At 44.2% G+C, this 19,790-nt stretch overlaps 1 protein-coding gene across 10 annotated transcripts in view; it reads right to left on the bottom strand.

Moving 5' to 3' along the window:
* LOC149322916 (E3 ubiquitin-protein ligase HUWE1) overlaps positions 1 to 19,790 on the bottom strand; it is a 131,742-nt gene that overhangs the window by 6,807 nt on the left and 105,145 nt on the right. For 7 of the 10 annotated variants that reach the window (XM_089484705.1, XM_089484703.1, XM_089484706.1 and 4 more), the window contains 15 exons: positions 18,726 to 18,771; positions 17,629 to 17,913; positions 16,748 to 17,006; positions 16,527 to 16,660; positions 16,220 to 16,440; positions 15,402 to 15,690; positions 15,196 to 15,298; positions 13,839 to 14,379; positions 9,510 to 10,089; positions 8,900 to 9,018; positions 8,654 to 8,810; positions 3,993 to 4,125; positions 3,676 to 3,878; positions 3,281 to 3,408; positions 111 to 207 (listed from right to left, as the gene is read on the bottom strand). In XM_089484705.1, the coding sequence (XP_089340831.1) occupies positions 111 to 207; positions 3,281 to 3,408; positions 3,676 to 3,878; positions 3,993 to 4,125; positions 8,654 to 8,810; positions 8,900 to 9,018; positions 9,510 to 10,089; positions 13,839 to 14,379; positions 15,196 to 15,298; positions 15,402 to 15,690; positions 16,220 to 16,440; positions 16,527 to 16,660; positions 16,748 to 17,006; positions 17,629 to 17,913; positions 18,726 to 18,771 (3,295 nt within the window). The remainder of the gene's footprint in view (positions 1 to 110; positions 208 to 3,280; positions 3,409 to 3,675; positions 3,879 to 3,992; positions 4,126 to 8,653; positions 8,811 to 8,899; positions 9,019 to 9,509; positions 10,090 to 13,838; positions 14,380 to 15,195; positions 15,299 to 15,401; positions 15,691 to 16,219; positions 16,441 to 16,526; positions 16,661 to 16,747; positions 17,007 to 17,628; positions 17,914 to 18,725; positions 18,772 to 19,790) is intronic. The other 3 variants (XM_089484709.1, XM_089484704.1, XM_089484707.1) reach the window with 2 other exon arrangements.

The following is a 19,790-nucleotide window of genomic DNA, read 5'->3' on the forward strand; positions in this document are numbered from 1 at the left end:
AAAGAAAGAAAGAAAGAAAGAAAGAAAGAAAGAAAGAAAGGCCTATACACATCAAACAGCTTACCCACTTAAAAATAGCACCCCTCCCCAACAGAAAGAAAGAGACTAACCAACTGATTGGGTGTCTTGGGTGTTCGGTGATGGCTGATCCACATCCATAGGAGATTCATCTCTTCGCACAGAGCCCTCTGCCTGGTTGGACTCCGACTGAACAGAAGAGATATGTATTAGTGAGGGCTGCATCCTCCCATGAACGCTTAAACACTGGGAGATCAACCAATGGCTTCCCACAAGGAAGACAGAAAATGGACCCAACAGAACTGTACATGGTAGCCCTACCATTTGAATCCACCTTCTACAGAAACAAAAAGAGGTTAAACATGCTGTCACACAAAAGCTAAAATCTGCAGAGAGGGAACAAACTGAATGACAGAGTAATAGGGCAGCAGAAAAACAATTAGCAGAAAGCATGACATGCGTGAAATCTGAGAAGGCAGGGCAATTACAGCCAGGAGCTATGTGAAATGCATGCACTGGAGTGGGAAAAGTTCTTGGAAAGCAAAGTATACAGGAAAGAGAAGTGAGAGGTTTTCGCCAGGGAAAAAATCTTGGAAAGCAAAATATAGAGGGAAGAGACGTGATAAATTGTCATCAGGGACCTTCCTACAGGGGACAACCCATTCTACAAAGCTCACACACCACAAAGAGGGTAGCCCACCTCTGTTGAGAATAGCATTGATTATGTAGCCATCCTATATAATCTGCAGCCTAGGCTGGATAGCACTGGGGCCTAAAAAATGCAACTGTGTGGAGAGAGGTGGGTCCCAGTCTCATGTATTCCAGGGCATTTGTCACCCAAAAGGTGCCTGAAAGTAAGGTTCAGGTGTCGCTTGATGTCATTACATATTCTTATGAATTATCGCCACCTGCCACCAGTCAGAACTAAATGCAGCAATCAAAATAATGTAATATAATGAAATAATGTGTGTCCCCGGCCCTCCATGTCTGGGCATCATGCCTCACACAAACATGGGCTTTGAAGTAATGCAGTGTAGTTGTTGTGCCTAAGGAAACTGGCTCTGCTTCACGGCCACATCTGATGAGAGGGGATATGGAAGTACAGCATACAGTGCTGGATCCAAAGCGGGCAGAAGTTAGAGCTGCCAGGGAGGTTAACTCACTCAGAGCCAAACCCACGCAGAACCAAACCAAGTCTGTTCTCCAATTTGAGTAAATTTAGGCTTGGAAAGGACAATAAAGCAGATTTTTTAAATTTATTACACTTATATGCCACCTTACTAACAAAATGGGTTCCAAGGGGGCTGCAAGAAGGGCAGAGAGATGCAGAGCATAGCCATGGTTACAGATACAGGCTGTAAACTAGGCATTTAGCTCATAATTTTCTCTGTATAGTAGCAGTAGGCAGCTGTTCACTGTTCACCAGTTGTTTTTGTTTTTACACCTTGCACAGAAATCAAAAGAATTTAACAGTACCCATAGACTGTCTGAAGCATTAAGAGAGAGCCTGGATATAAACAGTTTAGAGGCTATAGAAAAGGTCCCATGGCATCGGAGTCCCACGCCAGGGTGTCACCTGGTGCGAGGTTGGAGCTAAAAGGGTCCACTCTGAACTTCAGAGGAGCCAGGCCCTCTTCCTCCTGGTTCTGCATGGCTTTACTCTAAAGTAAAGCCGGGCAGGGATGGGGGTGGGGAGAGCCGGGCCCTCTCCCTAGGTGGGGAGTGCTCACTAGGTGTCATCCCTCCTTTGGTGGTGTCACCTAGTGCGGCCTGCACACCCCTAGTGATGCTACTGTCCCACAGTATTTCCTTCCCATTATCCCAAAGATGACCATCAAAAATGTAATTTTAAAAACCTCACCAGAAAGCAGAACTTTGCGAAGCTGCAAAATTAATCTGGCCCCACTCACAGTTCAACTCCCTCTCCAATGCAAAATAGCTACTTCAGTTATGTATAGCTACATTTTTGTCACACCCCACCAGGTTACCTTGTTCTCAGCATAGCTTTATTTTACCATTCATACTCAGCTTTTAATAGAACAGTTGAACAAAATGTGAGAGCAAGGAGGCTAGAGCTACAAAAAGACACTTTCTTCTCATTTTATTTCCAGCATGTTATTAAAGTTGTAGAGCCCTTATTTATCCCATCAGTACATAACTGCTTACTATGTACACACTTTTCAAGTTGCCTATTGACCTATGACAACCCCATGAATGCTTCATAGGGATTTCTTAGGCATGGAAAACTCAAAGATGGTTTGTCAGTTCCTTCCTCTGCATTATAGCCTACAGCACTTCATACAGTATATGTTGGTGGTCTTCCAGCCAAGTACTAACCAGGGCTGACCCTGCTTAGTTTCTAAGATCAGATGGAATCTGATGACCTGGTACCTCCTGAATTATAACCATTCACAGTCACCTCCTGAAAAAAGGAGGTTTCTACTCTTCCTGGCCTTCAGTTCTCAAACCTTGTTTGGTGTGGCAGAGGGTAAATAATGTGTTTATAGCAGAAGAGGCAAGACAGCTTGAGGTTGTACCTGCACTCATCTTATGTGACCTCCATTCACCAAATACCTTATTCCTCCTTTCCATCTATTGCCCAAAGATATGCCAAAACCAAAGGAACAGGAAAGGGGTAATCACTATTTTGCACACAGGTGTCCAGGCCATTCAGAGGCTTTAGCACACCGAAAATAACAACAAAACAAAATAAAAATTAAGAAAACTAAGTAAGTGTTAGGACAGTGAGTAAAATAATATGAAAGAGAAAACAAAAATGGGGTGTGTATGTAAGTGAAAATCCCAACAATCACAGAAGGCACTAGCAAATATCCAGTTAAGATTTCTCAAACCAGTCAGAAGATTTTTTTGTAAAAAGGTAAAGACTATGGAAGTCTAGTACCAGGGAAAATGCAAAGGGAGTAAACATAAGCCAGATACAAACAGAAAGCCCTGTCTAGCACTTTCTGTATGAAACCAGACCTTTTCAACCTCCTCCATTCAAATATAGAAACCAGTTTGGAATACCTTGCCCTGCAGCTTTCCTTCAATTCACTCTGAAGAAAAGCTTTCATGATTAGAAGCCAAAAGCAGTCAGGAGTTGGTCACCTCCCCACCACCACACAAAGAGGCTCTGATGACAAACCAGAGAGGCATAAAAAGAGAGGAGAAGAGATGGAAAAAGGCATGTAAAAGAATGAAAAAAGGGTAATTCAAATAAACAAAATGAGTGGCCTACAAGCGCCACAGGCACCATGCTAACCGTTGTTGCTTGCTGCTGCCTCCGGGCCCTCTGACCCTCACGTACCATTTGTATAATGGCGTCAGCCTCAGCCTCCAGCTGCCGAACAGCGGCCTGGATGCTGCTAACTGAGCCCAGACCGGAAGTACCTGCACAAAGAATGGAGGGGAGGAAAAGGAGCATGAAGACTGTGCACTGAATCTAAACTTTTCACAGACATGCCCCCACTTTTTTCTATTCCCCACCCCACTTCAGCTTCAGCTTCAAATGAATGGGGAGAGGGGCTCTCCACAGCATGTCTCCCAACTCTGCTGCAGGAAAGTACTGCAGTCGCCTAACTCAGTATCTGGTCTCTTGCCCAGTCCTCCAGCACCCACAAGAGGTCTCACACAGACCTTCCTATCTGTCTGACATACCTAGCCTGCCTGTCTGTTTTGCCTTTTTGTTGGCACGGCGTGTGTCATCCCGCAGCTGAATTATGACCTGCAGCACCCTCAAGAAGAACTTCTGTGTAGAGGTCTTCGAAGTCAGCATAGACATGGAGGGTAACTGGAGCTCCCGACCACCCAGAGGGCGCTTCTGTGAGGCTACAATCACCACATTCTCTGCTATATCAAACCTGCCGGACCAAAAATAAATAAATAAAAAAATAGAAAAAGGTGGTGGTGGGGGAGAAGATCAGCCAAGGCCACTCAGAGTAAGGTGATAGGAGGCCATCTTTGAGGAGACTCACCTGCTTTGCATCTTGCCTTTCAATTTGGTGGTCTGAGGCTGCTCCTCAGGCAGTCCATCAGGTGAAAGGGATTCACACTGGGCCCGACGCTGCTGATCCAAGTTGTATTCTCGTAATTCTGCCAAGAGTGTGCCTAGAAAGGAAAGCTTAGGTTTGAGACTGATCATATCTTGCAAGAAGGAAAATCCTATCCCATGCATTCTATTTCTTTTTGAAAAACACATTATTTTACCTTTCCACTGTAAAATATGCACAAGATAGCTATGTATGGAAATACATCATTTCAATAACTGAAATACCAAACACAACAGGCAACTAAAACAGAAGGAGGGCTTAGATTTACCATGAATAGTAATTCTCAGATGGCAGGATCAACCCACAATTAGGTTAATCCCGACATGCCAACCCTACTAGGAAGGAGTTCGCATTCTTTTTCTGTTATCACCATGAGTACTCTTTCCCTTCTCTGTCAGTTAAATTATCTGGCCCTGATTTAAAGTCTAAATAACTGTCCTCCTGTTCAAAGTACCACTTATGTTTGACTGGATGATTTTGACAGAAAGTAGGCAAATAATTTGCCTCTGGTAACTCCTCTTTTTGGAATGCGTTTTGGTAAACACATTGGTTCCAGTATTAATGTTATCTTGCTCAAACTTTCATAAATTCAAATTGACGAAGCTGCCAGTTCTGAAATCCTTTTAGCTGAATTTGTACCTACAAGAAAAGCAACTTTAAAATTGCAAGATGGCCTATCTAAGGGATCGAGAACAAGTACTGTAAAGAGACAAAAATTGCAAGACACCTGTCACCTCTACTACTTCTACTCTTAAATTATTTGAACTACATTAGTTCTCATAAGTCTTCCAAGCCATTTTATAAATATTTTGAATTCACATCCTTCTGGATGCCAAAATAGTATCTATTAGCTCTGTCCAGTAACTCTTCAAGTCTAAGACTCTCTTTTCAATCCCCAAGCAGTTAGATCTAGCCATTCTGGATCTAGATGATGTACTGATCCCTGATAGTTGTGACAATCTCCATGTAGATACCAATGACATTTGAATTAGTAATGGTAACCACAACCTTCTGGGCCAACACAGCACTATCAGTACCTTGGATGCTTCTTCTTGTGGGAATTTGTATACATGGAAATGCATAATGGCAACCATTCATTAATGCATCAAATGCCTCTGCATCTTTTCTTTCATCAACTGAAAAGAATAGCCTTTGCAGAAATTTGAAAATCAGAAGCAAATAAGTCTACTTGAAATGGCTCCCAACAGTTTTTCAGATGCAGGAAAATAGCATAATTCAGTGTCCACTCTCCTGGATGTAAAGCTGCCCCTCCATTTTTGCAAGGGATCCATTCTGGACCCCTCCTCCCGGGGGGGAAACAGAAACTCGCATATATTCAAGCCCCATTGGCTCAAATAGGCACACATGTCATTTTAGCCAATGGAGCTCGCCCCCCGTGAATAATCAAAACATGGACTTCAAGTCCGCAAAAACGGAGGGGTGACTGTACTTGATTCTGAGGTAATATGCCGTAACATTTACAGTGGGCCCTTGCCTTATGTGGGGATCCGTTCCGGATCCCTCCATGTAAGGCGAATTCCGCCTATGCTCAAGCCCCATTGTAAACAATGGGGCTCGTGCACGGCGGCGCGCGGGGCACAAGCACCCATGCAATTGAATGGGATGTGCCGCCCCTTCCGCCCCACGTATGCTCAAGCCGCGTAAAGCGCGCCCGCGTGTGGCACAGGCGCGCTATATTTTGCACTTGAGATAAACTGCCAAAATCAATTTGAGATTTTTCTCAGCACACTTGGAATAACCTATTCAATTCTGTTATCAATAGGAGTAATCAATTAACTTCCTGGTTGCAGATATATGTTCAGACTGTCGTGTTTTCTGTCCACACTTGAACATGATGCCGCTGGACAACTGACACAAAACTAAGCAGAGCCAACTGTACTGCTTCTCACTACAAATAATTTATATTGTGCATCTTGTTTAGACCACTCCAAATTCCTTGTGCTCAACCTCCATAATGAGCCCTCAACCAGTGGGGTTTGCATCTGTATAAGGCTGTGTTTCAAAAGTGCTTCAAATTGGTGTCCCTCAGTCACCATTTTAATTCTGTTCTGAAAGATCTTAGCAACAGTACTAAATAATGTCTTTTGCTGATGGGTTACGACATGCCTCTCAAGGCCCCCGGAATAATATCCTCTCCACAGAATTAGCTATATTGTTGAAATTAGGAGCCCTATAACTTTTGCCAACAACATTACATCTGCAGGCCTCAAAGATGTTACAGATTTTACATCATGCTTCAATCTGACCTTTCTTTTCCTTGAAAGGTTCAGAACACCTAAACTTTATTTGAGCCCATAAATGGGTCAGTAAGGTAGCTGGTGTCAAACGATTGTTTTTTGTAATTTATCAAAAAGCCATAATGCTCTGTTATGTCCGTCTCAGATTTCCTATTATTTTGTCCTTTGAATTTGCTTTCAAGTAAGATGTCATTAAAATTGCTTTAGATACCCAATCAAAGGAACCGGTACTTTTGTAAACACTCTTGGCACCCATGTCAGACATAACGGCAGCACTCTGAACTGGTAGTGTTTGCCTTGATAATTAGAATCTCAAATATCTGTCTGGAGGCACAATTGGAATATGAAGCTATGCTTCTTTCAGATCTATTGATGTCATTAGATCCCTGACCTTTAGGGGTTTTTTAATTGTCTGTAATGCCTTCCATTTTGAATCTCAGGTACTGCACAATTTTACTGAGTAACCTTAGATTCAAAACGGGATGAAATATCCCATTGCGTTTTAGAACAATGAAAAAAACAGAGTAAACTCCAGTGAACCACTGATCCACTGGAACCTATTGCTCTTATTTCCAATAAGCATTTTTTCAGCCTCTTGTCAAACCTGAATGTCTAACGCATTAATCCAATGTTACCTCTGACCATAAAACTCCAAAAAACAGTAATCATCCTCCACCAGCACCTCCCTTTTGTCAATACAGAGGCCCACCCCTTCTAGGGGTTGAACCATCTCTTCCTTAACCCTATCTATTTTCTCTTTGCTCTCTACCAATGGCACATCTCTGATGATCTCCCTTAAATAATATTCCAAATTGTTTCTGGACTTCTGGTCCGCATCCCAATGATGTAACCACATAAACTTTCTCACTACTGTAACTGCATTTATATGCAAAGGCTATGGCATCATTTTCTGTGTGTGTTATATATTCCAGCACTTTCCTTACTTTTCCCAAAGCCTTGTGCATTGCTTACAAACTCAAATCTTCAGTCTTAAGAATCTCCTGTACCCACAATATAGCTTCCCAAGCAAACATTGATGGAGTTACTGATGATCTTATAGTTAAAATCGAGGCCTCATGAGATCTTTTCAGAGCTGTATCTGCTCTTCTTTCAACTTCCTCTTTAAAAGATATTTCTCCTTATGAGACTACCGCCCGGAAGTAAGAGCAATTGCCCAATAAAATAATGGGATCTTCTAAAACTCTCTCTCTTTCTTAATAAAGGAATACAGCATCTCCTGGTGTTTAAACAAGTGTTCTACTCCATTTCAATTAGCTCTTTAAACCTCTTAGGGAACGGTATTTCAGTCTCTTGAGGTACTTGTCTTTTGATAACTGATGCTACCCTGTCTTTAACATTAGCACCATCAGACTGAATTTCTCATTTATTATCTCCTAATGTCTGGAACACTCTCTTCAACAATCCTCTAAATGACTCACTCTGCAATAACCATTTCTAATTTTCCTCTTCCTCCTGCTCCTCCTCCTCAGAAGAAGAAGAGTCAAACTTTTCTGCTATATCTTCCTCCTCCAAATCATCATTCCAGTTATTATCTACTGTTTCTATATTCATATCCTCTTAATGGTTTGTACATTTAGCTTTTCTGGAACACTTCCTAGGCCTTTGCTGTGTAAACCTATCTTCGCAACAGTTAGCATTAGTCTTTTTCCTTTCCCTTTTTTTTTAGTAAATTACATCTCTTTTCCAGAACTCCTATCTTCTTCCAAATTCTGCCTTTGGCACCTCTGGATTAATCTGTTGCTGAATCCCTTAACGATACTCCAATTCTGATTAAACTTTTGTGTCTGTGTAATGTAGCATGATTTCTCCAGACAAAAGTGTAGTTGGTGCATCAGTCTAAGCTGGGCTAAGGGCATCCTTGCTTCTTGACTTCCAGAAGCAGCACTGGGTCCAGGTGAATTCCCAAACTACAAATCCTACTGAATGGATCAAAGTTCCATAACACAAAAATTATAAAGTTAATAGTTACATTTTCCTACTCAAATGAGAAGCACTTAGCAGAGGAGCTCCTAGAACATATGCAGCTCAATCAGACTTGACATCAGGACAGTCTTCTGAGTCATCAGCTTGCCCATGAGGAGCTGGGTTCTTTTGAACATTACTCACGTTATAACCACCATTTCTCAAGATAAGCAGTTCTGAGACCTCTCACGAAAGCAGAGCACTGACTAAGATGCCTAGAGAACTTTTTAAAGCTATTTTTACAATGTCTGGCTTCATCCCTTCAGAGTTTTCACTGGAATGGCTCAGTGAAGCAGGCAGGGCATGGCGCTTACACTGGCATTTTTCTGATTCACCTTTTCTTACCTATCTGTTTGCAGAGTGTATACCCCAGCTGCCGGGCTCCATTAAGCAGGAGCTTGAGCACAGTGTCACGTGTGGCTGGGTCACCTCGTGACAGCTGCAAGAGGACATTGGCAGCATCTTCCAGGCCTTCTTCAGAGCAGGAGTGAGAAGTCAGCACCTGGCATGGAAAAGGGAATCATAACTGTTTCTGACAGATGGAAGGTTTGCTCCCTCTCCCTCCTCCTCCACTCTACTGTAACAACTTACCTCCACAGACAGCTGTAGCTGGTTTTCTGTTAGGCCCGAGGCTGCCATTTTGCTGTCAGTCCCACCTCCGCCTCCCCCTTCGCTCACCTTGGCCGGTGATTTGCTGTTTTTTCCTATAGCTGCAAGAAACGAAAAGAGGCAAGCTAGCACTATCTTAGAATTTGAAGATCAACCCACAGGCTAAAAAAGTCAGAGAAATCTTCATCTGAGCACTGATCTACCATTTTAATTCAGTAGCCCTTGGTAGCCACATGAAGAGAGGTGCTGTCTGTCTACACCTCCTCACACCTGGTTCCCACATCAGTTATTATATGTGTCAATACATAGCATTCTGTGGGAGCACAAACAAACCTTGGGATGTGCTATCTGATACAGAATTCAGCTTAGGAAATCCAGGTCTTTTGTTTTATTAAAACCCCACAAATTTCTAGCCCTTATGGCTCTAACATGCTTAAGTATCTGTAGTGATGTCACTGAAGTCTTTAAAACCCAGAAATGATGGAGTAGCTGGGAGTTATATTTCAGTCCCTTTCATAGCTCCTTGCTCCTCACTTTTACTAGGGAAAAAGCAGAATTATGTTTCCCTCTCCCCAATAAACAGAAGACTTACTGGACACAGTGGTGGGGACAGTAGTTGTGGCAGTTACGGAGGTGGCTATCGAAGCAGCAGTTGCAGCTGCAGTTGCAGCAGCTACAGCCGCTGCAGCAGCCAGTGCAGGGGCAGGCGCAGGCGCTGGGGTGGTGGTTGCAGCAGTAGCAGCAGCGGCGGCAGCGGCAGCAGCAATAGCAGCATGATTGGCTGCTCCCTCAGCCGTTGTCTTGTTCTCAGGCAGAGCAATGGAGATGAGAGACAGCAGACGCAGCAACTTCTCTGTCAGCAGTGAGCTCCGTCTGATTACCGGGTGGGACAGCATGTTCATTAGCTGACCTAGAGGAGAGGCTTCCAGGCTATAAGGGGAGCTCTCCCCCTCAGAGCCAGTGCTCACAGGCACAGATTTGATCGAGTTCTTGCCTTTGCGGCTTACGTTCATGTTATCTAGTTTGACTAATAAATCCCAGAAGTCAGTTGAGATGCCGCTATTGCCTGTCTGACCCGGACAAGGGCTGCCCGACAGTTTTGTTCCACGTTCTCGTTCACTTTCACAGTTGGTCTCTTTGGTCCGCTGCTGTGTGAAATGGCTAGGGAAAACCTGGAAAGGTAAGGGAGGAAAAACAGAGAAAGTCATGTTGTGGGACCTGTCAACTGAATCTGTTTGAAAATGTATCTTTCAGTTCTACAGGATTTTCTACTGGCTTGTCAGATTAAAAGATATGAACTCTTCAACATTCATCCTCTCTCACTCTACCCTATAATCTCATACAACAACACCACTACCATCTGCTAGGACAAAGAGCAGCACTAAACCCTGGGCAAACCTGAACTGCCATTTGGAAAGTCTCCAGTAGATGATACTGTTCTAGCAAACATTCAGTATACATGAACATACTTTATTGCTAATGGCAGCTATCAAGCAACTCAGTATCAGTCATGAGAAGCTGTTACATCCTGGAAATGAAAACATAAAGGAAAGCAGCCTGGATTGCTGCTTCAGAAACTAGTATCAGTTCTGTAATAAGAAGTATCCCATTAATCTGTACCCTGTATATATAGGCTTGCCATAACCCAGCTGCAACCGGGAATTTCCCGATTTTGGGGGCCCTGAGACCCTCCTGGCACAGGTGCAGCCCCAAAACCTCGGGGAGGCGGGGAGAAAGAGGAGGGCAGCGAGGCCTGCCTGGGGCGCAGGAGGCAAAGCTGGAGGCGGCGCCACCCTCCTCCTCCGCCCCCTCTCCTCCAGGCCTCGTGGAGGAGGCGAAGGTGGACGGAGGCAGCACCTCCTCCGCGTGGGGAGGGGGAGAGAAGGTGGGGGAAGGTGGCGCAGGCGCACGGGGAGGCGGGGGATTCCCCCCCCAGCGAGGCCCTGGATGGGGCTCCGCGATCGCGGAGTCCTCCCAGGCCTGGCATGGGGGACGCTGCCTCCCAAGCCCATGCCAGGCCCTGGATGGGGCTCCGCAATCGCAGAGTCCTCCCAGGCCTGGCATGGGCTTGGAGGACGCTGTCACCCAGGCCCCAGCGAGGCCTTGGACAAGGTTTAAAAATGTAGGACCTTTTTTTTTTTAATTTCCTGGCCAGGAAATTAAAAAATAATAATAATAAAATCCTACATTTTTAAACCTTGTCCTACATTTTCCCCGGTTTGGAGGTCCCCAGGGATGGCAACCCTATGTATATACAATTTCTGTGAAGCAGCAGGGGCACAGAGCTCCAATCAGTTTTCACCAAGTTAAGAGGGTAAACCATACAGAGAAGTATGTCGCAGGTTCCCATCAACTTTCTGGCTGGGTGATGAAGTAGTAATTGGAGCCCCATGTATTTAAAGCATTATACAACAGTGTCTCCTTGTACTTGTCTTTACCCAGTTTCAAAAAGTGGTCTTCCTACTTCCCATTAACCTACTTGGATACAGGTTAATGAATCACCCAATGATCCAAGTCCACAAATTATGTGACACATATTTGCAACCTTAAGATCCAGACACGTATTTAGTCTACATAAAGAATTTCTATAAAGTGTTTATAGAAAGACTTCATTCAGAATTAAACAAAACAATAGGACGATATTCTTCATATAGGTGAGCTGGCCTTGCCACAAAGCCAAAAGAAGATGCTTCTTGTCTGGGATACCAGCTGTAGCCTCCTTGCCAGACAGCAGACTGGGAGCTGTACTCCTTGATTCTTTTCTATGGACCATAAAGCAGTTACACTCGGCCCCCGGGTTACGAAAATAATCCGTTCCGGCGCCATTTTCGTAACCCGGAAGTCTTCGTAAGCCGAGAAACCCATAGGCGCTAATGGAGGGAAGCCGCGATTTGGTGCGAAATAGCGCCAAAAAGCACCAAAAGGTTATTCGTAACCCGGAATAACCTTCGTAACCCGGAAATAATTTTTTTTTTTTTCGTAACCCGAAAAGTTCGTATCCCGGCGCGTTCGTAACCCGAGGTATGAGTGTATCTAGTAAAACAGATTAGCAAACTAATCTGGCTGCTAGCATAATAAAAAGGGTTGATAGAGCTGGAGCTCTTGGAAAGCCCCATTACCTTTACAAAGCATCCATGGAAGGCACCAAGGTATCCCTACCTCTTAACTAAGTAGGAAGAGTATATATTCTTGTTCTGGAATCTAATGACAGGCAATATAAACATTTTTAGAATTAGGGGGGGAAACCCTTAACATGTTCAAGTTCAGATTCTTTCTTTCTTTCTGCCTGGTGGAATGCTTACTGATAAGAAAAACAGATCCTGTGGAGGGCTCAAAGTTCAATATTTTTTGTCTGTTTTAGCGGCTTTCAAGAAATAAGATTTTGCAGCCAGCTGATTGCTAAACCTTGATCCAACCAACAAACCCTAAGAAAAATGGTGTTCATGGCTGCTTTCTGCTGATATGAAAGGGGGAGGTACAGTGGGCCCTTCCCTTACCTGGGGGATCTGTTCTGGTCCCCTCCTACGTACGGGGAATTCCGCATAATAATAATAATTATTATTTGTATCCTGCCTGTCCCTGTACTGGATCGAGGTGTATGCTCGAGCCCCATTAAAAATAATGGGGCTCCTGCCTGTGGTGCAGCACACGTGCCATTACCCCTTCTGGGGCGTGCCAAGGCTTCTTCCAGTGTGGCTTTCAGCATATGCTAAAAGCGACATATGATGCGGACACACTGTACTAGCACATAATAACTGGAACCAAGCTGGCAACTAAATTACCCATTTCCCAGTAGATGTTTGCTAGTACAGGATATCCTATCAATAGTTCCCCAAATTTTTCCTGAAGACTACACAGTTGAAGATTAGCCACTGCCCTTGATAGGTGGCAGCAACTGCAGTAGAGAAAGATCTAATTCTGCTTTTTAACTTTGTCAGTGGCTTAATAGGCCCTAGGGTGGAAAAGCAGTCCAGAAATGCTAAAATATATAAAAACTCTGTTCTTTTGACTTTTCAAACCATTCTGTTCATATTTTGATATTATTTTGCATTTATTCATTTTGTGCCATAGTTAGTGATCATTGCCTTGATCAATTTGATGGACAAGGATTTAAATCTAATAAATTAATAGCAAGTACATGTGTGTGTACATACAGGTACTTTTATTGCTCACTTGGTATTAGACTGAAAGTTCTCCCTAATATTTAACCTATACATCACTTTAATTTTAATCATTTCATTTTTCAGTGGAATGAGCTGGTTCTCTTCTTTCCAACATCTTTTCAATGCTATGCAGTGCTGTTTTTAAAGTTAACATGCTTTTTAAATGAATCTGAATGTTTTTAATTTTTTATCAATTATGTTTTTTTAAAATTATACTCTTATTGAAGATGTTGTACAGATTTAATCTGTATTATTTTAAATTATGTTGTTAGCTGCCTTGAGTCTCATTTCTGAAAGTTAAGTCATAAATGAATATAATAACAATAATAACAACAACGAAGTTAAATGTCAGTATGTAGAGATCTTGTAGCACTTTTGAGACTAACTGAAAGAAAGAGGTTGGCAGCATGAGCTTTCGAAGACTAAACTCTACTTCCTCAGATGCATTTAGTGGAGTTAGTCTCAAAGGTGCTACAAGAACTCTCTGCATACTGATTCTACAGACTAACACAGCTATATCTTTGAATTTTACCAAGTTAAATATCAAAACACCCCAACTCCTTCTCCAAGATAAACAGATCTAATCCTTCAGGCCTTTCACAGAAATCATTATATGTTTCCTGCTTGCCTTTGGGTGGCATCAGGAAAAAACCCCAGGTTGTGTGAATACCTCCTCTCTCACAGGCTCAGAGAATGAAGAAATATAGCTTGTTACCCATAATGTAAAAAGTGCCACCCCAGATAATCCTCATTTTCACCTTGGCAAGTTGGATGAGTGTGTCAAGTACATGGCGGCAGACCACAGGAGCAGCCTGTGGGTGTATATGAACAGTGGAACCGGCGGCAGCGTGTTTCTCCGTGTGCTTACGTCCTCCTGCTCGTTGGATCTGGAAGATGTTGGTTCTGCAACCAAGAGCAGCATCCATAGACACAGAGAGCCAAGAAAGCTGTCCTGAGCTTTTGGATTCCATCTTGTGCAAAAGGTCAAGTGGCCGGCTGTCTGGGGCACATGCCTTGGCTACTCTTTTGCCTTTGTCATCTGGTGCAGCAGCTCCCTTAGGAGTCTCAACACACAGTTCACTCTCGCTACTGCGCTGCAGGATGGATAGAAGGCTCCGAATCACCCAACTGCGTGTCTGTGCATGGTAGCACAGGTTCCGCAGCACCCGATGCAGCCGGCTTGTGTTCAGTTTTGGCTCATCCACAAAGAGAAGCACCAGCAAGCAGGACAAGGCCTCATGGTCCAACAGAAGGCGCCCACGGAGACGCAGCAGACTGTCTACGTTGCTGCCTGAAGGTCTAGGAAGCAATAACAGGAATATCAAGACAGAGCCTACACAGTACTCAAAAGGTGGAGCAAATTTATTTATGATATCATCAAGGAACACCTTACTGGAAGCAGTAACATATCTACCTCTATGAGCAGGCATATTTGACCATGCCATTACAGCTGGCCCTTTGTATCTGTGAAGGTTTCATTCCCACCCCCCCCCCACCCCCCGTAGATAACAAAAAAATGTGGGACCTCAAGTCCTGTTGGTCTCAACGGCGGTGTAGCCATGTGCACACATCACCATTGAGATGAATAGGGCACCACTGAGATGAATAGGGCACCATCTACAGATGGCAAGAGCCAACTGTACTTAGGATGATGGCCTGGATGATTCTGCTTGTCCATGATTTCTCCTTAACTTGTTAGCCAGACAGTGATCTAAATACTCCACTGCTGCCAGGTCAACAGAGGGAACCAGCTGGAACACACCTTGTTGCCTCTGCTTGGCCTTGATGCTGGCAGCACTGCTCCTTTAACTGATCCCCTTTATCCCATGTTTTCAGCATACACAGTAAACAGGGAGAAAGCAGCACCCTTTTCAGTGGCCAAGTAGTAAAAGACCCACAGAAGGATTATGAATAGCTCTAGTAGTTTCCCAAGATACACTGTGCAGGCACAGGATAACCCAATTGTGTGATTCACAGAGACCATGAAGAAGAAACCTGATTTTCACTTCTTAAGTATTTCAACTTAAAACTAGAACATTTTTTCCATTAGCAATTCTGAGCCTCAGCTTGCTATTTGCAAATGATGTGATATATTTTTCCATGAATGCTTGATACCTGCTGTGGCTGCTGCTACCACCCATCTGGAAGGTACCTCCTCTTTGTACTGCCAAGCGCGTATACTGGACACCTCTGTTTCCACTCAGTCGGCTTGTGAAGGCTGAGTGGGGGGAAAAACAAAAAACAAAAAAAATTAAACCAGGAGTCAAGAAATCTAGAATCAAGAAACAGTAAGATAGCAAAAGAATAAGGCCTTCCTTTACCTGGGCTTCGCAAAATGGCTGACAAGGCAGAGGTACTGGAGTGGCCAAAGAGACGCTCATGCATGAGCTGCCGCTGACGGGCTTCTTGTTCCCTCCGCAGAGCCTGTGCCTCAGCAGCAATATCAGGAGGCATGACTGCCAATACACTGTCCTCCATGTCTTCTAGTACACTGCGTCGCAGGTCGGATGGCAATGTTTGAATGAAAGTCACTGGGTCCATGGGTGTGTCTGAGCTTGTGCTCTGTGCCAGCTCGCGCCGCTGCTGTTCTGCTCGCTGCTGAGCCAGCACCTGAAAGAGCAAGGAAAAAAGTTATAGACAGCAGCTTCATTAGGCACAACAAGGCCATAAGTATAAGATCCAAGAAGTCTAGTAGCCTATGGGAGCAGTAAAGTGTCATCAAGCCTTTTACTCAGAATTAAGCAGTGAAACCAAAACAGGCCTAGATGCTGGCACAAATACAGACATAGTGTTGTACCTAAGAAACAATTCTCCAATGACTACTTCAGCCTGAACCTTATGTAAATTAATATAAACAAGATTTATACTCCGAAGACTAAATCTAATGTTTCTACATAGGAAGAATGAAAGAAACACACCAGATGGCTACCTAGTCATAAACATTTTCACACTCTATCACACAGAATGATGGTGGAATCTCTTCCTTGGAAGTTTCAAAGAAGCTAGATAAGTACTGATGACAAATTATTTAGGTTCAGATCTTCTTTTAGAGCACTGCAGGGTTGTACATTAATGCAATCCCTTCAATTGTCACAATGCAATGGTGCTCATCCCTTAACCTTTAAAAGTGCAACCCTACCTCCTCCTGGATAGCTGGGGGCAGTGCAGCCAAGAATTCAGGGCTGACTTCCGTCACACTGGGGTTGCCCACCACAGGTGGTGCTGGGGTCGCAGCAGTGGTAGTAGGTGCAGCACGAGCAGGAGGCCGGATACCCAACTGGTTCTGCAGCACCTCCCGCCGAATATCATCAGGCAAAGCAGCCAAAAAAGATGGGTCAACACCTTCAGGGAGATTTATCCCTATGAAAAGAAACATTAGGTACAGCTGCAGTCTTTCCAGACTTTCAAAATATTCTGACCATTTTGTTAGGCTCTCTAGCATTTACCTGCCAAGGGGTCCTCCTCTTCACTGCTGGTAGAGGGAAGTGGTTCTTCCAGTATGCCCCGGGAGTCAGCCCCAGAAATGGCCACAGCTGAATCCCTTGTGGAGGAGCTCTCAGAGGATGAGGCAGGTGGAGAGCTGGGGAGTAGTAAGTGACAGTATTACTACCAGTGAAACCATAACAAGGGATAGGCCTGCTCATTATATCTGACTTCCAATCCTTACCCATCATCCACTTGTTGGCCAGCATCAGGCTGGGCCTCTCTAATGGCTGGGGCACTGGACCCTTGCTGGGCCACATCAGCTGTTGCCACGACAGTGCCTGCGCCTGTCTGCTCCCCGGTGCTAGCCCCACCACTCTCTGCAACACTCTCCTCAAGGTTGCAAGAGGCCAGGCTGCTGGTATCCATGGGGGACCCCTCTAGTTGGCTGCTGACTGCGGTTAAGGCATCAGAGTCTTCAGCCCTCTCAGGAGAGAGTGAAGCTGGTGGAACAAGGAAAAAGAACTCAGAGTGAAGGAACCTATTTTTTTTCCACACAGGATCAACACAAACACAGTAAGGACAGAAGCCAATCTCTAGAATACTTTCTTTAAAAGAAAATCACCTCACCCTCCCCTCCTTGAATGGACAAAGAAACTGTAAAACAAACAAACAAACAAACACTGCCCAAGAACCTGAAGCAATTTTTCAAGCAGGCTGAAAGCATTGCACTAAATGGCTTCTCACTCCAAGTGAACAAGGCAGCTTCCTATGATTAGAGTATACCTGCCAGTACAAAGTGCTGTTGTATAAAACAGCCCTAACCCAACAAGATAATTCTTAAGTTTTTCTTAATTCCTAAGCAATTCTTAAGTTAATGGCTCAGAATATGAACCATCCAGAAAAGGTCTGAACTATTTTTGAAAGCTACAAGTACGTTACTGTAGAAATGTGGGAGCTTACCAATAATTCATCTTTCATGTTTAAATTAACATAAAATATGTACATCTAAAAAACATTGCTGGCCTCTCCTGAAAGTTTGGAAAAGAACAGGAAATCCAAGTAGTGAGAGACAGCTAGATGTGGGGAAGCATCTGCTGCAGGGTGAAGCCTGAGGCCACTTACTGATGGTGGGGGCAGGTGAAAGCTCCATCTGTGTGGCCTCAGCATCTGTGCTTGGCCTCCCAGGGCCCGAGTCCTCCTGCTCCACTGGCATCAGCAGCTGGCCAGAAGACTGAGCACCGGACTGCCCCACCAGCTCCGAAGGGAGCTCGCTTGCCCCTGTCGCCTGTTGCTGCTGCTGCTGCTGTTGGGGGCTCTCCAATGTGACCAGAGTCTGCCTGGGGCCAGGTGAGTTGTCTTCGGCAGCAGTTGAGATCACAGGATAGCTGTCAGGATGGGCGGCACCATCTGGGAGCCAAGAGAGGGAGGGGAGGGGAGGGATGCTGACTTAAAATCCAGGCCTTCTGAGCAACAGAAGGGGGTCAAGCAGGGCCTTGGCTTCACCCTTGCAGCAAAGAAGATCTACATCCCCCCAAGATATGTATAAGGAAAATGCATCACAAACTTGGTTACATCACCCCAGTTGGGGAAAGTAGTAAGTTGTATAGTTACCTCTGATTTGGGGCACAAATCCCTACCCCACAACAATACAACTTACTACCTCATCCCAACAGAAGCAAATGGTATACAATTTTGGTACCTACTCAGAATTACACCCAGGGACTTCTTGGCAGTCCTCCCATAGCTCCATTGCCTCTTTCATATAAATCTGAGACGAAAATCCCAGGTGGCAACCATCTCTTCCCAATGCCATAACAAGCAGCAAGGAATCATGGTAGATCTTACAAAGACCTTCACACTGTAAATCCAGCATTCTTTTCTACAGTTAGGGATGGAGCTAAGGAATTCTTGCATGGTATTTTGGCTCAAGAGTTTTTGATCCCCTAGTCACTTCTTTGACCCATGGTCTTTCATTCCAGAGCTAGGCGTAGTCTCACAAGTGGCTTCTTTCCTCTTCTTCAAAGCAGCCAGTGTTGACGTGATGAATTGGGAGTCCTCATAGGAAAGACAGTAGATTGTATAGTTATCTCCAAGACCGGGTATGACCCTAAAACTATACAATCTACTACCTCATCCCAGGGGGCCCAGGAACAGCATCTGTTTCAAGCTATGCTGGGGAAAGAAGATAACATACAGATAGCCAGCAAGCAGTATGTTACCTGGAAGGTTCTGCTCAGTAGAACTATTTGCCTGTGGTACTGGTCCCTGCAGAGGCAAAGGGAAGAAACAAAAATCAGAGTGACCCAAGATTCACCGGATTCAACAAGATATATCACGTGTTCCTTCTAGGATGGGGAAGTACAAATTTTGAGGTTCCTCTTCCCCTCCAGCACATTCCCTTTTGCTGTAGCCATCCCACCTGCTTATAGCAATGTTTTGTGAAATATGTCTATCTGAATACCTGACATAAAGTTAATGTCCAGGAATAAATACTGCTAGGGAAGATGTGGAGGGACAAGTTTTCTGTTCCTTCACTGGCTGGATCTGCCTAAAAATCTGAAGAAAACTGAACCTGTGTAGTGAATCACCTCTAGAGATGTGCACTGAGTGGGAGGAATTACTGCCCAAAATCCTACACTTTAGCTCTACAAAGTTCCAATCAGCTCAACAAGATGCAAAGCAACCCACATGTGAAGAACACAAAGAAGAACAGAGTATTCTATCCCCCATGACTTAACAAGTTAAGAAAGGAAATAGCTCTATAGATAGGGAGGGTTTTTATTTTTGTAAAGTTATTAATCACAAAAAATAGCATTCTAAATTGCTGTGTACTGAAGGAAAAAACCCTCCACAATAAGAAGGTTGTCTGTAAAGTTCAGGACATCTTAATTATGATAAGGGTATTAACTCCTGAAAAATTAAGTCCACAAGTCCATCCTGACAATTTCCTAGAAAAACATTATCTAGATCTATTTCAAACTAGCTTCAGACTTGGCATGAGATGGAGACAGATTTGGTCACCTTTGTTGAGGACCTATTTTGCTACTGTTTTCCGATGGTCTCAGGTGACCCCTGTGAAAGGGTCATTCAACCCCCAAAGGGGTCGCGACCCACAGGTTGAGAACTGCTGCTTTAGTCAGTCCAGAAAGATGCAGCCAGACTGTTAACTGGGGTTGAGTATAAAGTACACCCTTGTTGCAAAACCTCTCCTGGGTGCTCGCCCATATCAGGTATAATTCAAAAGTGCTAGAGATGACTTATAAAACTCTATACAGCTTGGATCC

The sequence above is a fragment of the Sceloporus occidentalis genome, unplaced genomic scaffold (assembly GCF_023333645.1).
Source record: "Sceloporus occidentalis isolate IW3139 unplaced genomic scaffold, rSceOcc1.0.p SCAF_1, whole genome shotgun sequence".
In the NCBI taxonomy this organism is placed as follows: domain Eukaryota; kingdom Metazoa; phylum Chordata; class Lepidosauria; order Squamata; family Phrynosomatidae; genus Sceloporus; species Sceloporus occidentalis.